General features: G+C 40.1%; 1 protein-coding gene across 6 annotated transcripts in view; it reads left to right on the top strand.

Annotated features, from left to right (window-relative positions):
• The window catches only part of FAM169B (family with sequence similarity 169 member B), a 42,491-nt gene that overhangs the window by 8,087 nt on the left and 11,571 nt on the right, over positions 1-22,833 (top strand). For 3 of the 6 annotated variants that reach the window (XM_017805043.1, XM_017805042.1, XM_017805044.1), the window contains 4 exons: positions 9,896-10,029; positions 12,743-12,842; positions 18,484-18,569; positions 20,147-20,321. In XM_017805043.1, coding sequence (XP_017660532.1) covers positions 9,896-10,029; positions 12,743-12,842; positions 18,484-18,569; positions 20,147-20,321 — 495 coding nt within the window. Of the gene's footprint in view, positions 1-5,965; positions 6,051-9,895; positions 10,030-10,278; positions 10,343-12,742; positions 12,843-18,483; positions 18,570-20,146; positions 20,322-22,833 lie in introns of those variants that run through there. The other 3 variants (XM_017805046.1, XM_017805045.1, XM_017805047.1) reach the window with 2 other exon arrangements.

Consider the following 22,833-nt stretch of genomic DNA (forward strand, 5'->3'; position numbering starts at 1 on the left):
AAAACCTTGCTTTCTTTAGCACAAATATGTAGTTGTGGTCTGGAAAGAAAAGAAATCAGGAAACAAAATCCTAAATACTTCCCCCCAAAGAAAAAAATACAGTCCAGAACCCAGCAAACAAACCAGAGCCCTTTTCCATAATAGCACTTCAGTGAACACACTCCTTCCCTTGAGGGGAAAGTTTGGGAAAACAAACAGCACAAGAGAAAGTCTAACTGGTTTCAATTTGCAAGTGGGAGGTGTGCAGGCATCCTGGTTGTGAGCATGTTATAAGAACCTACGTGAACAGGCTGGCATGTATTTTCCACATGGTGGAAAGGTTGCATACTGAGAGACTTCCAAACCCTTTGCAATTCGCTGCTCTGGAATGTTGTCTTTGCAAAACGATTGGCAGACCCTCAGGTCCCACATGTCTGTAGTTAAAGTGGGTCCTGCTCGCTTACAGAGAGGTCTGTGGGTGCTTAAAAACGTTGTGTTTGTAACCTTTGAAACCTCTGCCTGGTGGCTGGTCTTTCTGGCATTACTGACAACAGATGGCAAATGGCTCTGCCGGTGTAATTCTCGCTGGCGCTTCGTTCCTGCGAAGTTGCACGGTTTCAGAATCTCAGAAAGGGCCTCCATGTTTTTTTCCTGCGTAATGATTCCGAGCCAAAGGAAATAAAAACATTTTCTATTATTCAGATTCCCATGGTGTCATGTGACATTTGGGTAACGATTGCCTTGCAGCAGTTTCAGATAAGTGCATGGTAGCAATTTAAGGCCTGTGTCCTTTAAGTAATGCTTATTAGTATGTAACAGATGCCGTTTAGAAACATTATGCCTTTTAATAGGCTCTGCTTTTAGCCTACATGTTCCCATTCCAGGCAGACTGTGGATCAGGCAGGCTTGGAGGTATGCTGTCGTTTATGCAAAGCCTAAGTCAATTTTCTGCTCTGAAGTCGAGCCATGTGTTTTTCCTTGTTTCTTCCATTCTGGTCATAGCTGCCTTGCTGTGTTTTTCCCCCTAGTCATATCTTTGGCTTATTTTCAAGCCATTGCAATCAAAACCTTTTGCATTTTTAACCACCAGCAGTGGTTTCTTTTGTCCTTACAGAAGAGCCCGTGTAAACTGAATTTGAACACTCGCAGCCTCGCTGTCAAGAGCACAGCGAGCACAGAGCTATCCCCCTGTTGCCAGCCTGTTCTTCCTGCTCTGCTTTTTCCTCCTCCCAAAAGGAGAAAAAGGGAAAAGCAGAGCCATGCTGATTTTGGAGCACCTTCAAAGACATGTAGAATAGCTGACACAATGGCACGGAGAGGCAAGTGAGATGTTTACACATTTACTCCACTACTTGCAGCTGTTTAATAAAGGAACTTCTGAGACAACCTTGTGATAGCTGGTGCAGGTGACATATTAATTTGCAGCCACATAATAAATTCAGCAAAGTTGGGATTACTGGGGGAAGGGATTTGTTTGTTTGTGTCTTTCTTTCCTTTTTTCCCCCCCTCAAAATAATTGCTTTATTTTGAGATTATTCTGGCTGGACAAATTGCTCGTTGCAAGTAATTTGGAGAAAGGCTGCTGGGCTTTCTTAGGCAGACTTGTGCTCTCTGCTGGTGGGGAGCAGTAGGCCTGTCAGATGTAAAGTATTTGCAACTCAAATGATGTGGTATTTGAAGCTGGTATCTGAATATCTAGACAGTTGTCTCATATTTTCATCACTGCTTTGTTTTATTTGGGAATGTTTTCCTTTCTGGTAGCAGAGCTTTCAGGTACTCCTGGTGTGCCACACACTGCTGTAGTTTGTGTGGTATCACCTTGGGTTTCTCACACCTGCTTTTAGTGATGGTAGTAATAGGAAAATGTGTTTTATGTGGTACTTAAATTTGAGCCCTGATGCCAGGTGGTGACAGTGGGTGTTTCAGTAATAATTTTAAATTATTAAAATGCAGCAGTTTTCTGAAACTGTCCTGTCAGTCTGTCTGGCTTCTCCCCATGGGATGAAATCATCCTTGTGTAGACCATTTGCCAAACTCAGTTGTCATTTCCTGCCATTTCACTATTCCTTGTTTATGACTATGGGAGTCATTGTCTTCCTCTTTTCCCTTAAGTTACAGGATGACTTTTGATCAGTGCATTCTCCTTTCCATCTTCCATCTTTGGCAAGGATTGAATTGCCACTATTTACATTTGAACTTGAGATTCATAAAAGCTCTGCTGCTCTTCACAGAATCTTTGCTGTCATTTTCCTTTCAAGTTAGCCTCTTTCCAGTTGTTCTGGAAAACTTGTGTATTTTTCTTGTATGTTTTATTTTGTTTAGGGGAGAGGCAAATAATTAAGTTGACAAACTTAGATTTTTTTTTTTTGCTTACCTGTGCAAGAAAAGACAAATTTGGAACAGATTGCCCAGAGAAGCTGTGGCTGCCCCATCCCAGGAAGTGTTCAAGACCAGGTTGGATGGGACTTGGAGCAACCTGGTCTCGTGGAAGGTGTCCTTGCCTATGGCAGGGGGTTGGAATGAGATGGTCTTTAGGGTCCCTTCCAACCCAAACCATCCTGTGATTCCAAAAATCCGCATCTCTGCCTTCAGTAATCAAAGTTAGACTTTTCCAGGAACATTTCTGCCCGTTTCTTGATTGTGTAAAAACCAGTGTTTATTAAGAACTCAGTGCTGATGTTCACAAATTCAGAGGTATTAGCAGAAATCCCAGTGAATCAGTGGAATTTCCTTGAGAAAAACCTGATGTGAACATGAACCTTAAAGCCTTAATTAATTACAATTTTGAGTGTCCCGTTTTCTCCAGCATTATATTTTTTTCTGAATTATTCTGTAAGCCCCTTCTTTCTTTTTTACATCTAAGCTCTCTGAATAAGAAAGTTAAATATGCAGAAGTATGAATTCCTGATATGTCATAGCCACAGCTGGTAGCACTTCCATGGTTTAACAGAATGCTGCAGTTTTTAGTTGTAAAGTCTGTTCCTGGGCCATAATTCCTCATCTTTTTTCAATTACATGAGGTTAGAACTTTGTGCTAAACATGCCATCCCAGATGTGCATTCTGTGTGTAATAGGACGGGGCTAGCCTGTTTACACAGATGTATTTTAATTTATCTGTACTGTGAGTTGGACGTGGCTTTGTTTTTGTAAGTAGTTACACTGCTGAAGATCCATCTGAGGAAAAATAGATAAGAGTTGGAACCTGGTTTTGGAACTTTCATTATAGGAGTACTGCAGGTTAGAGTGGAGGAAATATCCCTTTAGTATGCACTTGCTTTTCCAGCCTTGAAAACATTTTAAATAGTTTCATCCAGGTGTTTGTCCAAAAAGAGCTAAATAATTAAATCAGTTATTTAATTCCCTTGCCTAATTTTTTTTTTCCATTTCATAAATTGTGGATTACTTGAAGTTTTGGAAAATAAATAGCACATGTTTTATAGACCCTGCTAACAGAATGTTCTGAGGGCCTTCAGAGCGCATTGAAGCGAGTGGAAGTTGAAGGTGTTCGACATTTTTCAGAGCCTTTTCTCATCTACATCCTGCTAAAGATATGTGTGTGCTTAAAGCTTTTTTCTTCTCTTTTCTGAAATAAGTAGTAAAAATATATTAGTGGGAATGTGATGTCTAACACAGGATGGCATCCTGCATTTGGGATGCCTGACATTTGAGGGACAAAATTTGTAGTAGTGCCATGTATAGCTACATCTGAACTCATCTATTTAATGTTTGATTTCATAATTGGGAATGGGATTAGGATTATTTTTTTCTCTTCTGCCTTCAGTTATTGATTCCACAGCAGAAAATTATTTGCAGACAGAAACTTATATTTGGTGTTCTGAAGCCCTTCTTGCCATTTGAGTTGTGATAGGATAGGAAGTAATATATAAATGGCATTTTTGGATTGAAACAAAGAAACCTGGTAGCACCAAGGCTTCTTTTCCATCCTTTATATTCCAGGAGTGATTGCTCTGTTAATAATGGGGAAAAGCAACACAGTGGGGAAGAACTTTGCTTTCATTAATGATGGGCAGCACGTGGTAAGAGCTGCCTTGCCTTGTTGGGCAGATCCCACACCACGGCCTTGCCCACTGGCTGCATTTCCACCACACTTTGTTATGATGCTGAGGTTTCACTTGCACTGGAACTTGGGTTTTTGACATGTATTTGCTCAATTAAATGCAGGATATGAGAGTCAGGTTGTGCGTGTGCTCCCAGGAACGTGCCAAGGACCTCTTCCTTCCTTTGGAAGGTTAAACAAATGTGGATGTCTAATGATAACCACATGCACAGAGCTGTTCAAGCTCATGGGAAGGAAAGGAGGGGAGCTGATGGGAAGCAATTCTGTTTAACACAGAGGGTAAGGGACAGCACTTCAGTTATGGGTGTGTGATTTAGAAGGGCAAAAACCCCCTTATCATTGGATCCTAGCCATTGTCCTGGTTGTGCTGCCATGGTGTGGCAGTGACAGTCCACAGGAGAACAGAGAACAATTTATGTTACATCTTTGTCTTTTTATGTTGTGACTCCAAAGACACTGATAAGGAGGTCACACCTTTTTGAAGTGGTGGATGAGACACGCACTTAACTGCTAAGAAACCAGGCAGAAGATGGTTTGGTAGGGGCCACAAAACCACACCTGTGTTAAGAATAAATCTTAAGAGTTCTGGGCTCAGTTGTGTGGTTTAATTGCCAGAACGCTCCCTCCTAAATAGTGACACGATATGCTGTCATTTTGTCTTGGTCCACATGTTCGTCTCGTATTGCAAAGTGGGTTTTGATTTAAAAAGAAAAAAAGGGAAAATATTTCTTGGACAAAAAAAACTCACAGTACTGTCAGAGACACTGAAAACCTGCTGAAGTTGTTTTTTGGGTTGGTTTTTTTTGTTATTGTGAAATATATTGGCATGAAAATAAAGCCAGTGAACAAAGCCAGTGCTGCTATTGTGAACATTAGACATGGCAAAAGTGACTTAAAAAATAATGAAACTTGAAAGTTAGAAATGTTAAGTTTTTTTAATCTGTCTTGTCCCTGCACCCCTAGAAATATGACTGAGGCGTTTTTCATATTTTTGCATGTAAAATTATGCACAGATTTGCACAAATGTACAAAGTCCAGATACAAATCCTGTGGTGGCTGATGGCTCTTCTGTAAACATACAGTTCCTAATGGATGCATGTAATATCCTCCTCTGTGTTTGTAGAACACGAAAAAGTAGTTGTAGGATAAATGATTAATTCACTTCAGACATAACACTTTTCATGCTTCATCTACGGTGAGGTTGATGTATTTTGCTTTACAATCTGGCTGCATCCTGAGTGCCCTTACAAATCTCTGTAATGGGCATTTCAACAAGTCCTCCTTTCCTGGGAGTACCAGCAATACCTCAGTGCATCTAATCAACCCAGTGGTGTGTCTGGGCTGGGAAAAACTGCATCCCCAACTTTGTTGGCTTAAGGAAACAGTCTTAATTAGCTACACATGAATGCAGGAATGGAATATTCTTAAGAGTGGAAGGAAATATCCCTCATCCCTGGGAGTGTCAAAGGCCAGGTTGGATGGAGCTTTGAGTAACCTGGTCTAGTGAAAGGTGTCCCTGCCCATGGCAGGGGATTGGAACAAGATGATCTTTACAATCCCTTCCAATCCAAACCATTCCATGATTCCATGAAATATCTCTTGTTTAATAAATTTTGCATTGGCTTCATGGTCAAAAATAACAAGTGTATTGGCAGTACCTACTAATTTGAAACTTGAATGACTATTTAAAGCATCTTTACGATGAGACAGAGTTGATTGTCCCAAGTTGTAACTGGTTTGTTAGATAATGGCAAAACAGTAAAAATAATACATTGATATTAAAATGACTGGTCTAGTGAAAGAGAGCTTGAGGGATGTAATGGTTATTTGAATTGCTGTAGCATTATATTAATGAGGTAAGTCTGTGATTATCTGTATTCTAGTTCAATTCTTTCTGTTATGGCACAGGGTTTAGTTGCAGGGGATATAAAAGGACCATCAAGAAGAATCTTCAGAATATCTGATTAGATGGAAGCATATCCTTCACCTTCAGGTATTTCAGCAGTCTGCAGTTTCACTTGTTGAATTTCACATACAACTGTGTGCACCATGTGTTTTCTGTTGTGTTGAGCATAAATTCTTTTGCCCATGGAAAAATATTTCCTGCTTACTTTATCTGGTAGAAAGAAATTCTTGCTGAATCTGTAATGATGGAAGTCTGTCTTTAATCTACAAAAATTATTTCTAGTTTAAAGTATTGTCTCCCATTTTGTGATTGCATTTGTTATTTATCTACCTGATGCAGACCATATGCATGTTAATTAGATATATATGGATTCCCACATATTGATCTTTTTGGGTCCTAAGTGATGTAAAATTTTTACTTTAACCTCTCAAGGAGGATATTTGTCCACTTGATGAAATCCCCATGAAATTCAGCTCTCTCTTCTGGAGGAGATCAGAGATGGAATAGCAATGGGTATAGGAAAAGCTGAGTTTAGGGATCAGGACTGAAACAGGGGCCTTGGTTTATGCCTTATTGTCAGAGTTGCATGATGTTTTAGGCTGAGTTGCTTAGAGGTGCTGGAGGGTAGAATCTCCTGAAGATGACTGAATGCTATGGTCAGTGCTGCTTGTTTTTATAGCTGGTTTAAGCTATTAAAAGCTTTTCACTTTAAAAATGAGATTCCCAGTCAAATTGATGACAGATCACTGTAGTGAGAGGAGATGTACTTGCACATCCTCACTTGAGAACGTGGCCCAGGCTGCTCCATGGAAACAAAAGAGAGGAGAAGCAGATGCACTGCTTGTTTTTGCTTTAAAATCTATTCTGCATGCTTGAAATGGAAGCATGCTCCTTCGGGTTTCTCATTTATTCACCTCTAGGTAGGTTTTCCCGGTGGAATTGCACACCCTTCCACCTCCTCTGCCCTGGATGCCCTGGGAGAGACAAAGCCCAGTGTCTGTCTGTGAACCCTTCGCCCGATGGTGCCTTGACCTTGTTTACCAGCTTTGGCTGTTTAAGGTCTCAGCCTCTGCAGTGGCACTGTCAGGAATCTCTCTCATGCAGGAGGCCTCCCGTTCTAAATTTACCCTCCTTATGGTTTATGGTCCCTCCTCTGTGGCTGCAGAGAGAGGCCCCTTTTATGACTCCTTCCCCTGCTCGGGGTAACCCTTTGTGAGCAGTGCCCGTCCAAGGAGTGCTGGCAGGGGCCTGGCACACTGCCTGCCACCATGTGCTCTTTTGTTGCTGCTGGGGAAGAGCAAATTCAAATAAAATCCTGTCATTCCAATTAAGTTAAAGAGCTTTCCTTGGAACTTGGTGATTTTGCTATCCCAAGATGCTGGTGGGGTCCTCAGACTGAAGCACTCATGGGAGAACAGCACTGCTTTTATTTTAAAGTGAAGTTAAATTATTTTACATTTTCTTTAGGAACCTTTATAACATCCTGTTAGACAGCAATTATTATTGATTTAGTCAAATGCTTAATAACAACAATTATGTATAGACTTTGAGGGGGTTTTTGTGTTTCTGTATACAAAAACAAGGTGTAAAAGGGACATGCACACCAGTGCAAATATTATTTTGTCACTTTGTACTGGGAAACACATTAGTTCATTTCAAAAAAATTCAGACAAGTGATTTTTCTCCTGCCTGTGGCAGCTGAATGGTATGAATGGTATGTGCATGTGTGTGCAGGTTTGGGGGGATGTTCACCAAAGCCAGCCTTAGCTCCACTGACTTCTTGAGAACACTCCAGGGGACCTAAAGTGAGACTTCTGCTCCATATTGTTCCTAAAGGAACCTCACTTTCCCTCCTCCCCTTACACACAGAGGCTGAGACATTAATTTTCTTCATGAAAAAATTTTTGATTTCCCCTTTATTGGAGTATGTGCTCCTGACTCACTTGGGCCTTTTCAGTGTGTTGCACAGGAAAGACAACTGGAAATCTGTAAACGTATTTTAGAGAAAAAGATTACTTCTGTGCAAAGCTGTATTGATGGTAAGTTCATCAGAAGTTTTCTCTAAGGCCTCAATATTTAATTTGTAACCTAATTTTGTCCTTCAGATGGTCACTGTTGCCTTAGAGTACAAGCATGTTCTGTACCAGGAGGTTCATGTGACCCTGAAGGCACCAGTTGCTTTGTTCAGGGAGCAGAAAATGACTGTGCTGTGAAGCTGCATTGGCTGAGCCGTGGCAGGAGGGAGCCTTGTGAGCTGCACCTCATGAGCAGTATTTATTAGCATGGCAAATGTTTTTCTTTGTGCTGAACTTAAGTCTTGCGTGCTGCTCTTTTGCAAAGAATTAATTTACTAGTAGATTTACTTTTGTGAATTACCAAAGTTTTTAATAATATTCTTTATTTTCTCTCCTCACATGACTTCTTTGCTTGGTGGTGTTGCACAGTACACACTTTCTGCAGAAGAAACCCTCCTAAGGACTGCCTGGGATTTTATAATGTGACCCAACTTGCCAGTGTTGCAATGCTCTTTTCTCTCCCATTTTGTCACATACAAACATGCCACGAAACGCATTTACAGAGTAGCTTCTGTTCAGCATTCTGAATACATAGCTTTGCTGTCAAGCCTCAGGATAGAAGCTGATTGCCTGCAAAGGGCAGGAAAATAGTGTTTAAAGCATTTTAAGCAGTGCTGTGTAGTGGTGAATTATCAGCTGCAGTTTCTTACCCTTTGCTGAGAAATCAGATGCAGATCACTGCTGGAGGGAGAATGGTGGGACCATGGATGAATAGTCTGAACTGGCACTACAAATCCCTTGCCCCTACTTTTATGTGGAAAAGTATCATTTTCATCATTTTCAATATGGTACTTTTATGATTCATAATTTCTGAATCTTGATATAGATATTCTTGCAGTGGTTCTTACAACACTCTTTGTTGTCTCAGCCATTTATTTTGCACTTACTGTGCAGTTCTTTCACATTTCACTTGAGCCACAGGAGCTGCTGTGTGAGGCCAAACCATGATTAAAAATGGAGCATTCAGAACTAAGATTCCAACTACAGCAGTGTGGGAGAGGATTTTGTCCTCAGTTTTGGGCTTACAAGAGCTGCAGGTGTAGCTGGTTGATTGAAAGCTGTTTCCTTCCTGTGATGGAAGACTGGCAGGACACCATTTGGACAGCAACACATTTCTTATGTTCTTTCTCTTGGGCTGGTGATGAGCCACCAGACAGGTTTGTTAGATCAGGAGGAGGTTATTGGTTCTTCAGGAACACCAAGTGGGACTTTGCATTTAAGTAACAGGCATGAGATGTGTGAGGTTTTTGTTTGCATGCAATTAACAAATACCCTTTGGCATTGAATCACATGGATTAAAAGTTATGTTGCATAAAAGAGGATGTTACTATTTTGGGAAGTCTTGTGTGTGTATTTTAATATTTTTTACATTCTTTTGCTGATGTGAAAGTGCCCAATTGAAGTTACTCAAAAAAGAGAAATAAAAACCTAATGATCTACAACTGACCCATAAAGGGGCAGACTTCCAAGAAAGAGTGGAATCCTTGGAATTCTTTCCCTGTTATATTTTTGGACTTAGGCTATGTTTTGAAGGGTTTTTTTCCCTCTTCCAGCTTTAAAGCAATTTACTTACACCTAGAGAAATTTGAGACTCTGCTTGTTGAATTCAAAGGAGACAAAACTGATTTGATGCTGTCATAGATCTCCTTTGTAAAATTGCATGTCAAGAGTTAAATAACATACTGTTAATTTTTTACCAGCATTACTGTTTTAGACTAGGATTATCCAAAAGGCTCTAATGAGATCATTAAGGCCCCAGCTACACCAAGCAGCTCCTGGGGAAACTGGGGTTTTGAAACTCATGCTTCTTAGTTCATTTAAAAAGTCAAAACATCTTGTGTTTTATTTTAACTACAGGTTGCCTTTGCTTGGTTGATACAATAGCAGAAGATCCAGAGGTTCTGCAAGGAGATGCTCAAACATATTATGAAAAACTCTTGAAGAAATCATTGCCCACTGCTGATGTTTTTTCCATCCCTGGAGGACAAGAGGTATTAGGCTGATGTTTTTCATACTGCAAGTTCGATACTTGGAAATTAGTTTGTTGGTTGTGCTCATTGTCTGTGAACAGGGGTAAACTGGTGTGGCTGGATTGCAGATCTCTTAAAATCATCAAATCCTGCATTATTTCATAGTTTGCATGCTGTAAATGAGAGATGAGCTTCAACTGGAAGAGGGTTTGGAGTACTTAGGTGAACTTTGCATCTTGACCTGCCTCCTTACAGGACTGGATCAAAAGTAAGTTGGTCGAGATTTATGCTGTGGTGCAGCTCTGTTATTCCATCTCTTGTGCAGTTTACACAGGTATTGTGACACAGCCCATTGTTTGTTTCCATTCTTTCCAATACTTATATTGATAATTTTGGCTATGGTTTCTCCCGAAGGAATTCTGATCAGCATAAATCCTATAGGTGCCAATGCTTTAGGGTCCATTCCTAAGCCACCTGGGGGAATGCAGGTGACTGAACAGGCCTATTAAAAATTTTTACATCAGTCAACCTATGAAACCTTTCATTCTAGATCATAAAAGGTGTGTTGGGCTACCTGTTATTGTACTGTAAAAGCAGAAATTGGATTAGGTGAAATAAATGTTTGCAATAGTGTGGGTTTTCTGCAGTTTAGGAATAGGATATGTAGTAGTTTCCAGAAAAATGCTGCTCCAGGTGGGTTCAGCTTCGGCTTGAACTGGGAATGTAACTGGGTTTAAATACTCTTTTAATGCCCTCTAGTGGACCTTGTAGGGTTAAATACAAACAGACCTGAAAATGCAAAGATCCCCCAGTTTAGGGCTTCTGTGTCCTTACCTCGGCCTTTCGTGCCTGGTTGTACTTTTGGAAGCTCATTTGCTGCTCCATTAGACGGGAGGGGAAGTTAAAATCCCGACAGTGCTGTGTGTGTGTTCCTGCAGTGGCTACACACGGTGAGAGCAGTTAAAGGTGGACTTAGGGCTTTTGATTCACAACTGTCTTTGCTTTTGTGGCTTGTCACCAGCCCTTAAATATATCACATGACTGATTTGAGTCTCATAGCAACACATTTCTCTTTGCATTCATTTAATTCAGGTCTAATCTAATCTGCAGTCAGACAGCTAGTCAAGGGCACAAGTGATGCTAATGTTCTTGCTGTATTGTCTTTTTCCTTATACTCTATAATAAATAGCTCAAAGAATGTTGATATTTTGTAATTAAAAATGAATTAAATATAATAAGGTGAAGCTTCCATTCCCAGTGAACATCCCAGCTGACAATGTCTGTTATATACCTGCAACCTGGAGGATGAGGATTTTGGTGTTTGAATACTGCATTATCAAGCTGCTTTTTTTTTCCCCCTCTGCATCTGAATTAAAGCAGGTTTCAAGTGGCAGGACTGGCAAGTGTGAATAATTATTTAGCAGGAGTTAAGTGGCTGTCAGTCCCCCTTGCTCGGGTCACAGAACTCCTTTTGGGTATGGCTTGGTCAGGCATTCAGGACACAAATAGCCAGGATTGTTGCAAGTCAGGATGGGAGCATGTTGGCAGCAGCCACACACAGAGCTATGCTTGGCTCCTGCTGGTGTTGTTAACACCTGTGAAAGTGCACATTACCTTATCAAACAAAATAACAGCATTGGGAGTAGTCCTGGCCTTTTAATTATGGTAATGCTCCCAGGTGCCATAGTGACATTGATGCTGTTATGTTTGAAGTGTGCAAAGAGTGACTGAATCCCCAGAACATACTGAGATTTAGGCAAGCTCATGAATACAGTTTTCAAGCAGTTTACAGGTTTTTTTTTCCTGGAGTCCAGTGTTTGCAGAGATGATTCCAAGATTCTGGCACCCATAAACCAGCAAACAGTGGTTTCAATTTAAAGTTGTTATCCTGAATAATCCATATTCATACTCTTTCCGTGCACCAAGAAATATTAAATGTATCACATGAATGATTTGAGTTTCATAGCAAACTGACAAATGGGTGCAATTAGAGAGAGAGGCACACCCACACATACACAATGGACCAGATTTTGGAAAGTACAGTACATACTGTGCTAAGTCATGCACACTCTTTGCCTGTACCTAAACTTACATGACAGCATTTGCAATATTCATATGGAAATCGTCATTTCTATGCATATAGAGCTGTTTGAGCACAGTAATTTTGTGTTTATGTGTCACATCATGTAGTCTAAGACCAAAAGCTTGAGAGCTGCATTTTGATTTTAGCTTTGCCTTCAACTTAACTACCTTGTGCCAATTATCCACCCTCCCTGTGCCTTGCAGATAAACTGCCCAGGCACTGCCCTAATGCTTTGATACTCCCTGTACCCCGAGGCTTAATTCATTGTTTGCAAAACACCACAAGTGCTCAGCTGGAGGATGCTGTAAGAAGTGCAAGTTGTATTTGTTTTCATTTGATGTGTCTGGACTTTCATAACACCATTTGTCTGCGTGTAGCTGTTCAAAGCCAGGTTATGGACTAACCACAGCAAGTCAGCATTAAGGGCTTTGCTAAACTTCAGTAGCTTGATTTCTTTTAAATTAACATTACTTATGGATAATATTAGAGTATTATATATGTTTCAGTGCCTTGAAGTTGAGGATTGAGAGGGTGTTGAGCTGAGTTTGTACCCTGCATGTCAATAAAACATATTGTAAGTGCATCTGATACATGAAATACTTCTGGTGAGCTTTGGAGTACAAACAGCTACAGGGCTTGTTTGTTTTTTAGGTTAAACTTGAAGATTCCTGTGTGTGTTTTGTCCCCCTCTACCGAAATAATCCTACTTGCAAACTGTTGCTGTTAACTGATCCAAAGGATAAAGAGACAGGTTAGAATTGGTCAAAATATTTTGAAATTTGAGTAGTTGTACTTTCTTTACTTTTAAGATGATCTGTTTGTTTATACATTTAAATATTCTGGGTTTTGTTTTGAATGTGAAGTGGATTCAGTTTACCTATCAAGGATTTGTGATGATGAGCTGCTGATTAGAAGGAAAAATTGACAATCAGAGCTTTTAAATTCTGTGCATAAATTCTCTGCTGGTAGGAGAAAAATCACCTTGGAAAAATCTGTTACTCTTTCTGACTTTATTCGATTGGGGTAATATTTTTCTAATTCAGGATGATGTACATTGTAGTTTGGATAGAATTCTGAAATCCTTAAGCAATAAAATACAGCTATGAAATTGTATTGCTTCTTACTCATTCTTATCTGTATATTTTTTTTTTATTTATGATATTGTCTTCAGTCCTAGGTTTAATTGCCTTTTATTTGCAGTATTGGTGTGTGAGGAGTATCTGCTGGTGCACAGATTAGATGAGGAGTGTTGGAGCTGTTGTGAAGCAGTGGGCTGTGGAATTTTTGGAGCATCTACAATGGAGACATGAACCTTTGCATTGACCCATTGTGTCGCTTAGGAAATGCAGAACACATGAAGCTTCTTAAACTTTCAGCTTCCAAATGTGGCAGCAAACTAATGACATCTGTCTTTAAAAGTATACTTTCTTTTTAAAGGATAAGCCATAAATTATGCCTGAAAGGCCTTACTAGCCAGTATTCTTAATAACAGAACAAAGGCAAGGCACAAAGTTTGGCGCTCTGTGTTCAGTTCTGAAGTGTGTCAGGTAATGATCTTGCACTCCCAGAACAGGTTCTGTTACTCTAAGTAAGTGTTCATTGTTCAGTCCAAACCCCATAACCAGGAAATTTCTTCAGAAGAACAAAAAGCAGATTAAAATCATCTGTGGTTGGAGGTGAACTCTGCAGTTTCCCAGCTCCTACATACGATTCCAATTGGACATTTGCTAATGGGTTATGATTCACACAGTTGAAGGTAGGAGACCTTCCCAAGTTACAAATGTAGTCAAAAGACTTTCTGGTCCCTCTAAAACTGTTGATGTTGACTTCCTTTCCTGCTATTAATTTATATATTCCATTAATATTTTCCTGAAGAGACATACAGGCACTGGTGTGATAAAGGAGAGAAGTGTCTACACTGGAGGCCAGACTTTCTCTGAGTGCAGTTGTTCACACCTCCTGACTCATATTCAAAGGAATGTAGTTGAAAACAGCAGTGAGTTAGTTCAGGCTGCACAAGAGGAATTGGGATCTGTAACTACAAGGCAAAAATAAAGAATTATTAAATAAATGCAGGTGAAAGTGCATTTAGCACAGCTCTTCAGTTAAATGATCTCATAATATTAGGAACAACAAGTATTAATGAGATACATGCATATAAGGAAAATGATTTCTCAGAGGAACAAGTCAAACAAGTCCATGTTGGAGCCTAAATTACATGATAGCTGTCCTCATTAAAAGCTTAAACCTGGCAGAATAAACACCTTATTATATTATAAACAACAGCTTGACTGACTGCTGTGACCCCCTTGCAAAACTTCAGCTTAAGTTACCAGCCCATAGTCACAGAAACAGAGAGCTCAGTAAGGTCTAATTATTTAAATAAGGCCTACATTACCTGGCTTTTAATATTTCCTTCTAAAAGTATGATTTAAAGGATTTTTACTGGAAGTTCTTTGTTTCTGGATTCTATGTGCTGTAAACATGTGGCCAGCCTTCCTACACACATCAAATTCGATGTGATTTTTGTTTTTGTTAGATGATTTTTAATATATTTCCATGAGTTCTCTAAAGCCTGCTGAGATGTGTGTGTATGTTGATCTCTTCTCTTCTCTACCTGTCCACTGCCTCTGCATTTTAGTTTTCTTTCATACCAGGGGTGCTTCTAGAAGCAGATTTCCTGGTTGTCCCCACGTACGGTGTTTCAGTTTGATGGCATTTAATTCTTGAACATGGGTTAAAGAGGGGTGTATTCCACCACTGAGCTTTATATCTGATGATCTTGATCACATGGGTTGTCCAGAAGTTGATGTGTAGCTTGTGGTCTGAAATGATCTGCATATTTCAAAGAGAAAATGGGTATGGCAGCTTTTCCATAGGACTTGGTCTTGGTTGGAAGCATTTTTAATTTATTTTTGATGGGCTGAGTGCTGTGTTCTGTTAGTATATCTGTATAGAAATTTTTATGAGAATGTAAATTGTATTGTAAGAGCCTACAGAGCATAACATGGGTGATTAACATCTTTATAACACTAAATAAACATACCTTATTGTGGCATTTTCTGTGTGCTGTATATAATAATTCACAATAACTGTTAGATGCCTTGGAACATTTATCACAAGACATTTGCCACAAATCACTGAGTAAAACTTGAATTATAGAAGACCATGTAGCTGGTTGCAGGAAAGATAATCTGAGGTACTTGAGTGGCTGCCATTCCTGCAGCATCTGCCTGCCTCCCAAGCTTTAGCATATTTATTTAGACAAAACTCTTAGGAAAGAGAGGAAAATGCTCTTATTGCATTTTAAAGACAGGACCCAGCTGCAGAACACGGTTTGATGTAGGATCTCCAGTATCAGAGCTCACCTAGGCCTGGTTGCATGGAACTGCTTGTTGGAGTGATTTACCATCCTCCTTCCAATGTGGAAATCTGGCAAAACCAACTTCTGTAAGTGTGCCATCAATTTGAAATACTGTCAGAATTAGGGTAAAGATCACTTTATCTAAGATAAAGAAGTGGTAAATTCTATATTTATTAAACTCAAATTACATCTTTCCTATATATTGTTGCCTTTATTTAGCTTGGGATTGAGGGATGTGTTTCAGCAGTTCAGATAAGGCAGGGGAAAAAGAAGGACCAAGCTGGATGTTGCTTTATTTTTATTTCTTTACTCTCTTTGTAGAGTCCTGATGTGCACATTTCATTCAAATAGTTGCATACCAGTGTGGGAACATTTGGAAGTAAAAATCTAATCCAGGCCTGAGTTGGGAAGGGATCCATGTTTGCCTAGCAAAAGGAGACCTTTCATAATCACAATTGCATTATTCTCAGTGCCTAATTCAGCTCAGTACTGGGTTCCAAATACCCCTGTGCTGTGGAATCGTGTGCATCTTGCAACACTGAGTATGTCTGACTGCAAGTGATGAAAGTACTGAGGTTTAGCAAGCTGGGGCTTCCAGGGCAAACCACCCACCTGAGCATGTATAAACTCCATTAATTGTGACCTGAAATGCTTTGGACTTGATCCACTTCACCTGGTCTTGCAAGTGCAAGATCAAGCACATCAAGTCTTACAGTTGCAAGGTCATTGTAATCATGTACGTGGTGATTCACAGGGTTCAGGTGATGTGTGTTGGCAACAACTCAATCTCTCATGATCAGGTGAACGTAACCCAATGTCTTGGAAAGAACAGCAGGACTGGGAAAAGAGAAGGAACATGTGGTCTCACAAATCATGTTCGCATTTGAAATAGTGCTCCTCCAAGTTGATTATAAAATGAAAATGAGAGTATGGGGAAGCATGGATGGATTTAACTGCAGACCAGATGTTGACTTGAAAAATGATAACAAAAAGCGAAGTACATATGTTTGTGTGAAATCTGGAGAAATGTTTTTCCTTCAAGGAAGGCATCCATATAGATAAGGTTGCTCAAGTAATGTGATGTGACAGTTGCTATGTCAACTAGTGTTCCCTTCCATACATTTAAATTATTGAATAGCACAGTAAATGTTCTATAAAAGTAACTCCTTCCAACATGGTTATGCATCTTCCTATTTTCCTCAAAGCCTTTTTAAACTTCTCTGACCTTTACTGTGTGTCTTGTATGTCTGAGCTGTGTGCCAAACCTCTGTGCAGCTCTCATTAAAGTCAGCATTTGGCCTGTAATGTCCCCTTTGTGTGACTCAGCTCCCTTTGTAGCTGCATGTTTCATGGATGTGTAATGGAGCAGTGGCTGCTGCATTTGAAAGCAGAGGGAAGGGTTTGAGGGAACAGATTGAATCCATCACACAAAGGGTATGAAACTCCCATGCAAGTAAGTGCATAATATTTAATGAATTGAATCTGGTGCTGTAAACAGGCATCTGCCCTTGCGTGCAGTGCTCCTTCCTTGTTAACCCAGTGCACAAAGTGTGATGCTTTCTGGCACATGCTTTAATAATTTATTTGGAATATAAGTTAGCTAAGCCTTAAAGCCAGTGGGAGCAATAGAGGCTGAAGGAAAAAAGGAAACCAACCTGTGTGCATTGGTGACATTTGTATAACCTGGAGCTAAAACAGGTAAATGATGAACCCTGTCCTCAAAGTCACTTCACTTCCTTGTGTGTGAATTTGTCTCTAACTCATAGATGGGTTTGAACTTTCTTGTGTTTGTCCTTTGTTGGGTGGATTTGAGAGCCAGTTGATGGAGCTGTCTTAGGACTCAAGAGGTGTGAGCCCTGTGCTGTTCTTGGCCATATACTTCCTGTATTATATATTATCTTTTTGTCTAAAAATGGGCATGCTAGCTGCCCAATTTGATCGTAGTAAAGATACTGGTGTTCTTGAGCAATCCTGAAATTGTGGCCATGTGCTTTCGTGAGGTGAATGTCACCACTGTGCAGACAATAAAAGTTCTTCTTGCTGAAATATTTTCTTTGACGTGTTTGTGGTCATAAATGATGAGACTTCTGTGTTTATTCTAAAACCTCATCTAAACCCTTAAAATCTTTTCTCTATCCTTTGAAATGACCCCATGTCAAAACTTTTCTTTCTTAACAGGGCTTGGGAGTAATTTCAGTGTCGCTGTTGCTGCTTCAGTATTTTTCTGGTAAATCTATTGGCAGGCAACAAATTCTGTAGATGAACATGTAGGAGTAGGGTTTAAGTACTTGTTCCTGCATATGTGAAAAATTGAGGAAGGATGAGAAGAAGTGGGGTGCAAGTTTTGCATGGCACCTACGTGAGGACCTGACTTACGTAGGTTGATCATACGCTTTTGCTTCAGGGCAAAGTGTATCTTATTTATGTGTGTATTTGTCTGTCCTTTGTTGATAGAAACCTCTCTGTGTGCATTTTGAAACTCTGTGAATATCTGTCTGTGATTTAGGAGTCTGTACTCCAGAGGTACAGAGAGAGAGAAATTCAGTCACATAGAGAGCTGTTTGATAAAACAGATATGAGAACTTTTGTGTTTGACTTGCATGAGTGCAAATGTGGGCACTCAAATATATGCAAATATATGTGTGTGGGCAGGGGAAGGTCTGAAAGAACCTTCAAAACACTAACCTTTAGCCAGGTAGCTCCTCTGTCCCAAATGCCACTCAAACCTACTCTGCTACTGAACTTATTATTATGCAGGAATTGCTTTGTTCATGTGGCATGCACGTTGTCACACTGAAGTCACATCAATTCCTGAGAAAAATTACCTTCCCTTCATGCCTTGTGTGGTACTGAAAATTGGAGCAAGGGATGTGGAGGAGAAACTGAAATACGATTGTTCTGCTGTCTCACAGCAGATCAAACTGCAGTCAGCTGGAAGGAGGAGTAGATCTGAGGCTGCTGGTGGAAAGGTTCAGAACCTACTTTGTATCTGCAGGTAACGTGTTCCCCTGTTTTTTTCTTGTTGTAGTCTTGGCAGTTTATTTGGGCCGGCGTTGGTGGCCTGTTGAAGAGGTGGTGAAGACGGCTGATCCTGCTAGAGATGGGCTGCTTTTGGTGAGGATGCTGTTTTAAACAGTTGCCTTTGCCCTGGAACTTCCCAGCCAGAGCAATCTGATGTAATTGTCTCTGGCCTCCTACAGCTCCTGCTGTAGGACCTGTGGGATCTGGGCTCTGTGGCTCACCAGGTACTTCATGTCTCCATTACAGTGACATGCACCTTTAACCCTCTCCAAACAATTTTCTGTGTGCAGTTTATGAGTCACCTGTGGGATTTATTTTCTTCTGTTTTTTTTTAGTTTACTCTCACTGCCTACTAAAGGAATAATTAGATAAACTGAATTACTACATTAGCAATAATTTCACATGTTACTGTTGCTTGACTGACTGTCTGGTGGGAGGTGTTACTACCCTTTGGAGCAATGTCTTATCTAGCTAGTTAGGATTTTTTTTTCCTTGGATAATGTTGATACATTTTATGAAATGGTTGTTATTTAATAGTTTCTGTATCAATAATTCTTTTTCCAAATAAATTATTATAAGAGGATAGAGCTACTTTTTCATAATTCGAAGGATTTGAGTAGCCTGTTTTCAGCTGAAAAGTCAGATGCCTGCTGCATGTGAGCTTGTTGTTGCCATGAGGTTATTAAGTCACTTTTGTTTCATACCAGCCCTCTGTATGTTTGGTCCTGAATGATTCCATTTCTTGATCATCTTTCCCTAATATCTGTCACACATAGAGTTTAATTACTCACAGAATTAAATTGGCTTTTTATGGGTAACTGAACTGGAGGGATTTTGGGATCCAAATCCTTGCAAGATAGAACTTGGAGCACAAACACAGGCCTTGAAGCTTTAAGCATCTGCTGTATCAACAGAGAATGAAAATAGTATCTGAAAATAGAAACCTTGCCCCTTCTAGCTCATTGCTAAGAGGTAAATTGTCATTATTTGGGAGAACTCTCATTTTCTTTTTCAGCATTCATGTGAAGCTTCTTGGCACCAGTTTTTACCTTGATGGCCAATGTGATCTTGTTTCTTTATATTCTTCATCTCCCTGTCCTGTTGGTTGTCTTGGAAGAAACACAGCACAAATTGTTCATGTTACAGCTGGATTATATGATATTTGGGACAGACTATTCATCTTCTGTTTTGTTTAGTGTCTACCTCAGTAAGGTCCTGGCCCACTAAAGCTCTTTGATGCTGTGGCAAGACAGGTAATGGGGAGAGGTGACCAGGCCAACACAGTGAATCCTATCTTTATTCCACTTTTGGGTAGGATTAGATTGCCTTGATCCCAGTTCCAAATCTGTGACTGGTTTGCTGTGACTACAGTCAAGTTACTCCTGCTGCTTTAGAATTCCTCTCTGTGACAACAGGAGATATGTCAAGCCTTATAAATAAATAGGTACTAAATTATTCTATGCCCTCTGGATAGAGGGTGAAACACTGGGAAAAACTGTTTTTGTTATTCCAGCTGAACCAATTCATGAGGTATTTTCCCCAAATTAAGTGTACATGTTTCCTGACCTCCTCCTTCCCAGCCTCTTTTGATTTTGAAACCTTTTTTATGAGATGCAAAATACTGTTCTCTGCCTCATTTTTCTTTGGTCTGTTTTTGTTTGTTCTCTAAGGTCCAGACATTTGCAGAAAGGATTGTCCTCTTTGTTCTGAACTACATTATTTTTGGAATGCTGGAAGGGAGTTCAGCTAATGATGCATTCTTTCTACCTCACTCTGCCACCGAGTGTGCCAAGATACTCTGGAGGAACGGCGAGGCTGTTGCCTTTTACTCGGTCAAGATGAAAGGTAAGGTCATTTCAGAGACACATTTCCATTGGTTCCTAATAGCTCCAAATGTAATCCTTTTGTTTATCTTTCAATATAAAAAATCTCTCAGAATTAATCTGGGGAACAAACCCTCCCAGAATTTGGAAGCCATCCATGTGACTTTCATTTAAACACGATGGTTCCAAAGCCTCTCCTCAGTTATGCTGAGCAATCCGAGGCAGTGGCTTATCCCAATAAAATGGGCTTTAATGCAGCCAAGTAGAAGGTCATATATCTAGGAACAAAGAATGTAGGGCCTATCCACAGAATGGAGGGCTGCATCCTGGAAAGAACGATCTGTGGAAAAACAGTGTATTGAGAGTGGGTGGTGGAAAGAAGTGGAAGGCTCCTTGGATGTGTAAGGAGCAGTGGCTGGATTGTGTAGAGGAAGGTGTGTGCACTAGATCAGTCCTGAAATGCTTTGTCCAGTTGTACTCCCAGTTTAAAGGATGGTGATTAATTAATTTTGTGATTGATGAACTAGCATAGAAAAGAAACAAAATTTTAGTTCTTTAATGATACTTGATGAGCTTTAGTGAAGGTCTTTTATTAAACAGAGGGTTTGTATTGGTGCAGGCACATTGCTGTTAACGAGGCTGGAGTGGAAGAGGCTTCATTAGAATAACTCCAGATATGCAGTTGAGTGTGTGCCCCCATGTAGGAGCTGGTTACCAGTGTGTGTTTGATTCATCTTGATACCAGCAGCTTAAATCCAGAGAAGGTGGAATCTTTGGAAGTAAAATGTGTTGTCCAAGTCAGTGCTCAGTAGCCATCCATCCAAAATGGGAGAATAAGAAACAGCTTCAGAGCTGCACAGAGATGGTTTGCTTTGGATTCCAGAGGAATCCAGAGAGATGGTTACCAGTGTGAAGGTACCTTCTCTTCTAGATCCCAAAGGCCAGCAGCAATAAGATGTTCTGCTCTTCAGCTGCCTTGGGATGGAGAAATCCTTATTGACAGAGAGGTGTGGCTTGTACAGCACCATGGCTGTACAGTGCTGCTGTACCATCAGTGATGAATCAGGACTCAGCCCATGATGAAGGAGCCTTGGCTGTGTCTGTGGTCATGCTGATGAACTGGTTTGTAATGGCAAACACTTCATTGCCATAGTACATTTTCCTTTAAGTCAATAAATATTCCTGAGCAAAGCTTTTGGAAAGAAACACTTGTATGGGCTGTAATGATTCATACTTCAGTAAAATAAATGTGCACAGTAGTCTGTTATGGGTGGAGTATTAGCCAAGTTGAAACTGTTTCTGAGTAAGTTGAGAGTCACAGTTTGGTTTTAAATCAGGTCCACATAAAATACAAATCCTTCAAGTCCAGCTTTGTCAGCATCTGCCTTTTCTTGCCAGTGTTTTTTTTCTCTGGGCAGCTATATTTGTTAGTTTTTGGCTTGTGTCACAAATTACTGCAGTCTTTTGCCAGAGCCTTTTCGGGAAGCTTGAAACTGATTGTTTTTGCTGCTTTTTGCAATTTGATGTACGCATTTAGAAAATAATTCCTCTTTCTGAAGTTCTGTGATTTCAGTTTCATACCAGCCATGCTCTGGCTGATCCCATTCTCTCTACTTTTTAGAAGAGCCCTGGATTTATTAGGCCCAAAAGAGACTAAGATAAATATCTTCACTTAGAAGTTGTATTTCACATGATTGGTTTAGATGTTTGTTGTTGTTGGTTTTTTTTATTTTTTTTTTTTTAAATCACAGTGTAATTTCTTTTTGTTTTTACTGTCCTGGTCAGAACATTTAGCAGGGGTGGGTTTAACTACAGGACTTTATATTGTGCTGGGCCTCTCTTACAGCTTCTGATCCTAGGAAGAAATTATTTACCTCTGTGCCCCCATGTGATTCTGATTCCCTTTATTCTTATGCTTTGCAATTACCTGGCCATTCTTTGTGGCTTTACGTTCTTAGTAATTGAGACTCTCGTATTGATGTCATTTTCAACTGTATTTCTCATCTGTGAATTTTCCATTATCTACAGCACGACAAAAACATGCTTCAGTGGAGCCAAATAAGGCAGAACTGCTCTGTGGAGCCTGGCTGTTTCAAACATAAGTCTTCTGGGTGAATCATAGAAATGGTGACCAAGGAGGAGAGTCTGTTCTATCTTTACGACAGATTTAATGTGCCGTTGTGCAAACTAAATTTTCAATGGACTTCAGTGATTCCAATTAACTGTCTTGGCACTATTGTAAAGTCATTTCCATTTGCCAGTTCCTAGGTGGCCTGTACAAAGTGAACTTGGTAATTTTGCTCCAGTGCCCTGCTCTCATCCATCTTATGAACATCCTTAACTGGATCTCTTTTTTAATAGTCCAGCTAAGGAGGGACAGATGGTCTTGAGCACCCGTCTCGCTCAGAGATGCAGTAAGTGCAAGTCAAGGTTCTGAGACAGTTTGGCACCTACTGGCACTGGCCATCCTGCACCTGTTGTGTAGAATAACAGAAGACTCATTCTTCAAGGCTATCACTTTTCCTGAGCATTAG

This window comes from Lepidothrix coronata, unplaced genomic scaffold (assembly GCF_001604755.1).
Source record: "Lepidothrix coronata isolate B3197 unplaced genomic scaffold, Lepidothrix_coronata-1.0 Scaffold11, whole genome shotgun sequence".
Classification (NCBI taxonomy): Eukaryota; Metazoa; Chordata; class Aves; order Passeriformes; family Pipridae; genus Lepidothrix; species Lepidothrix coronata.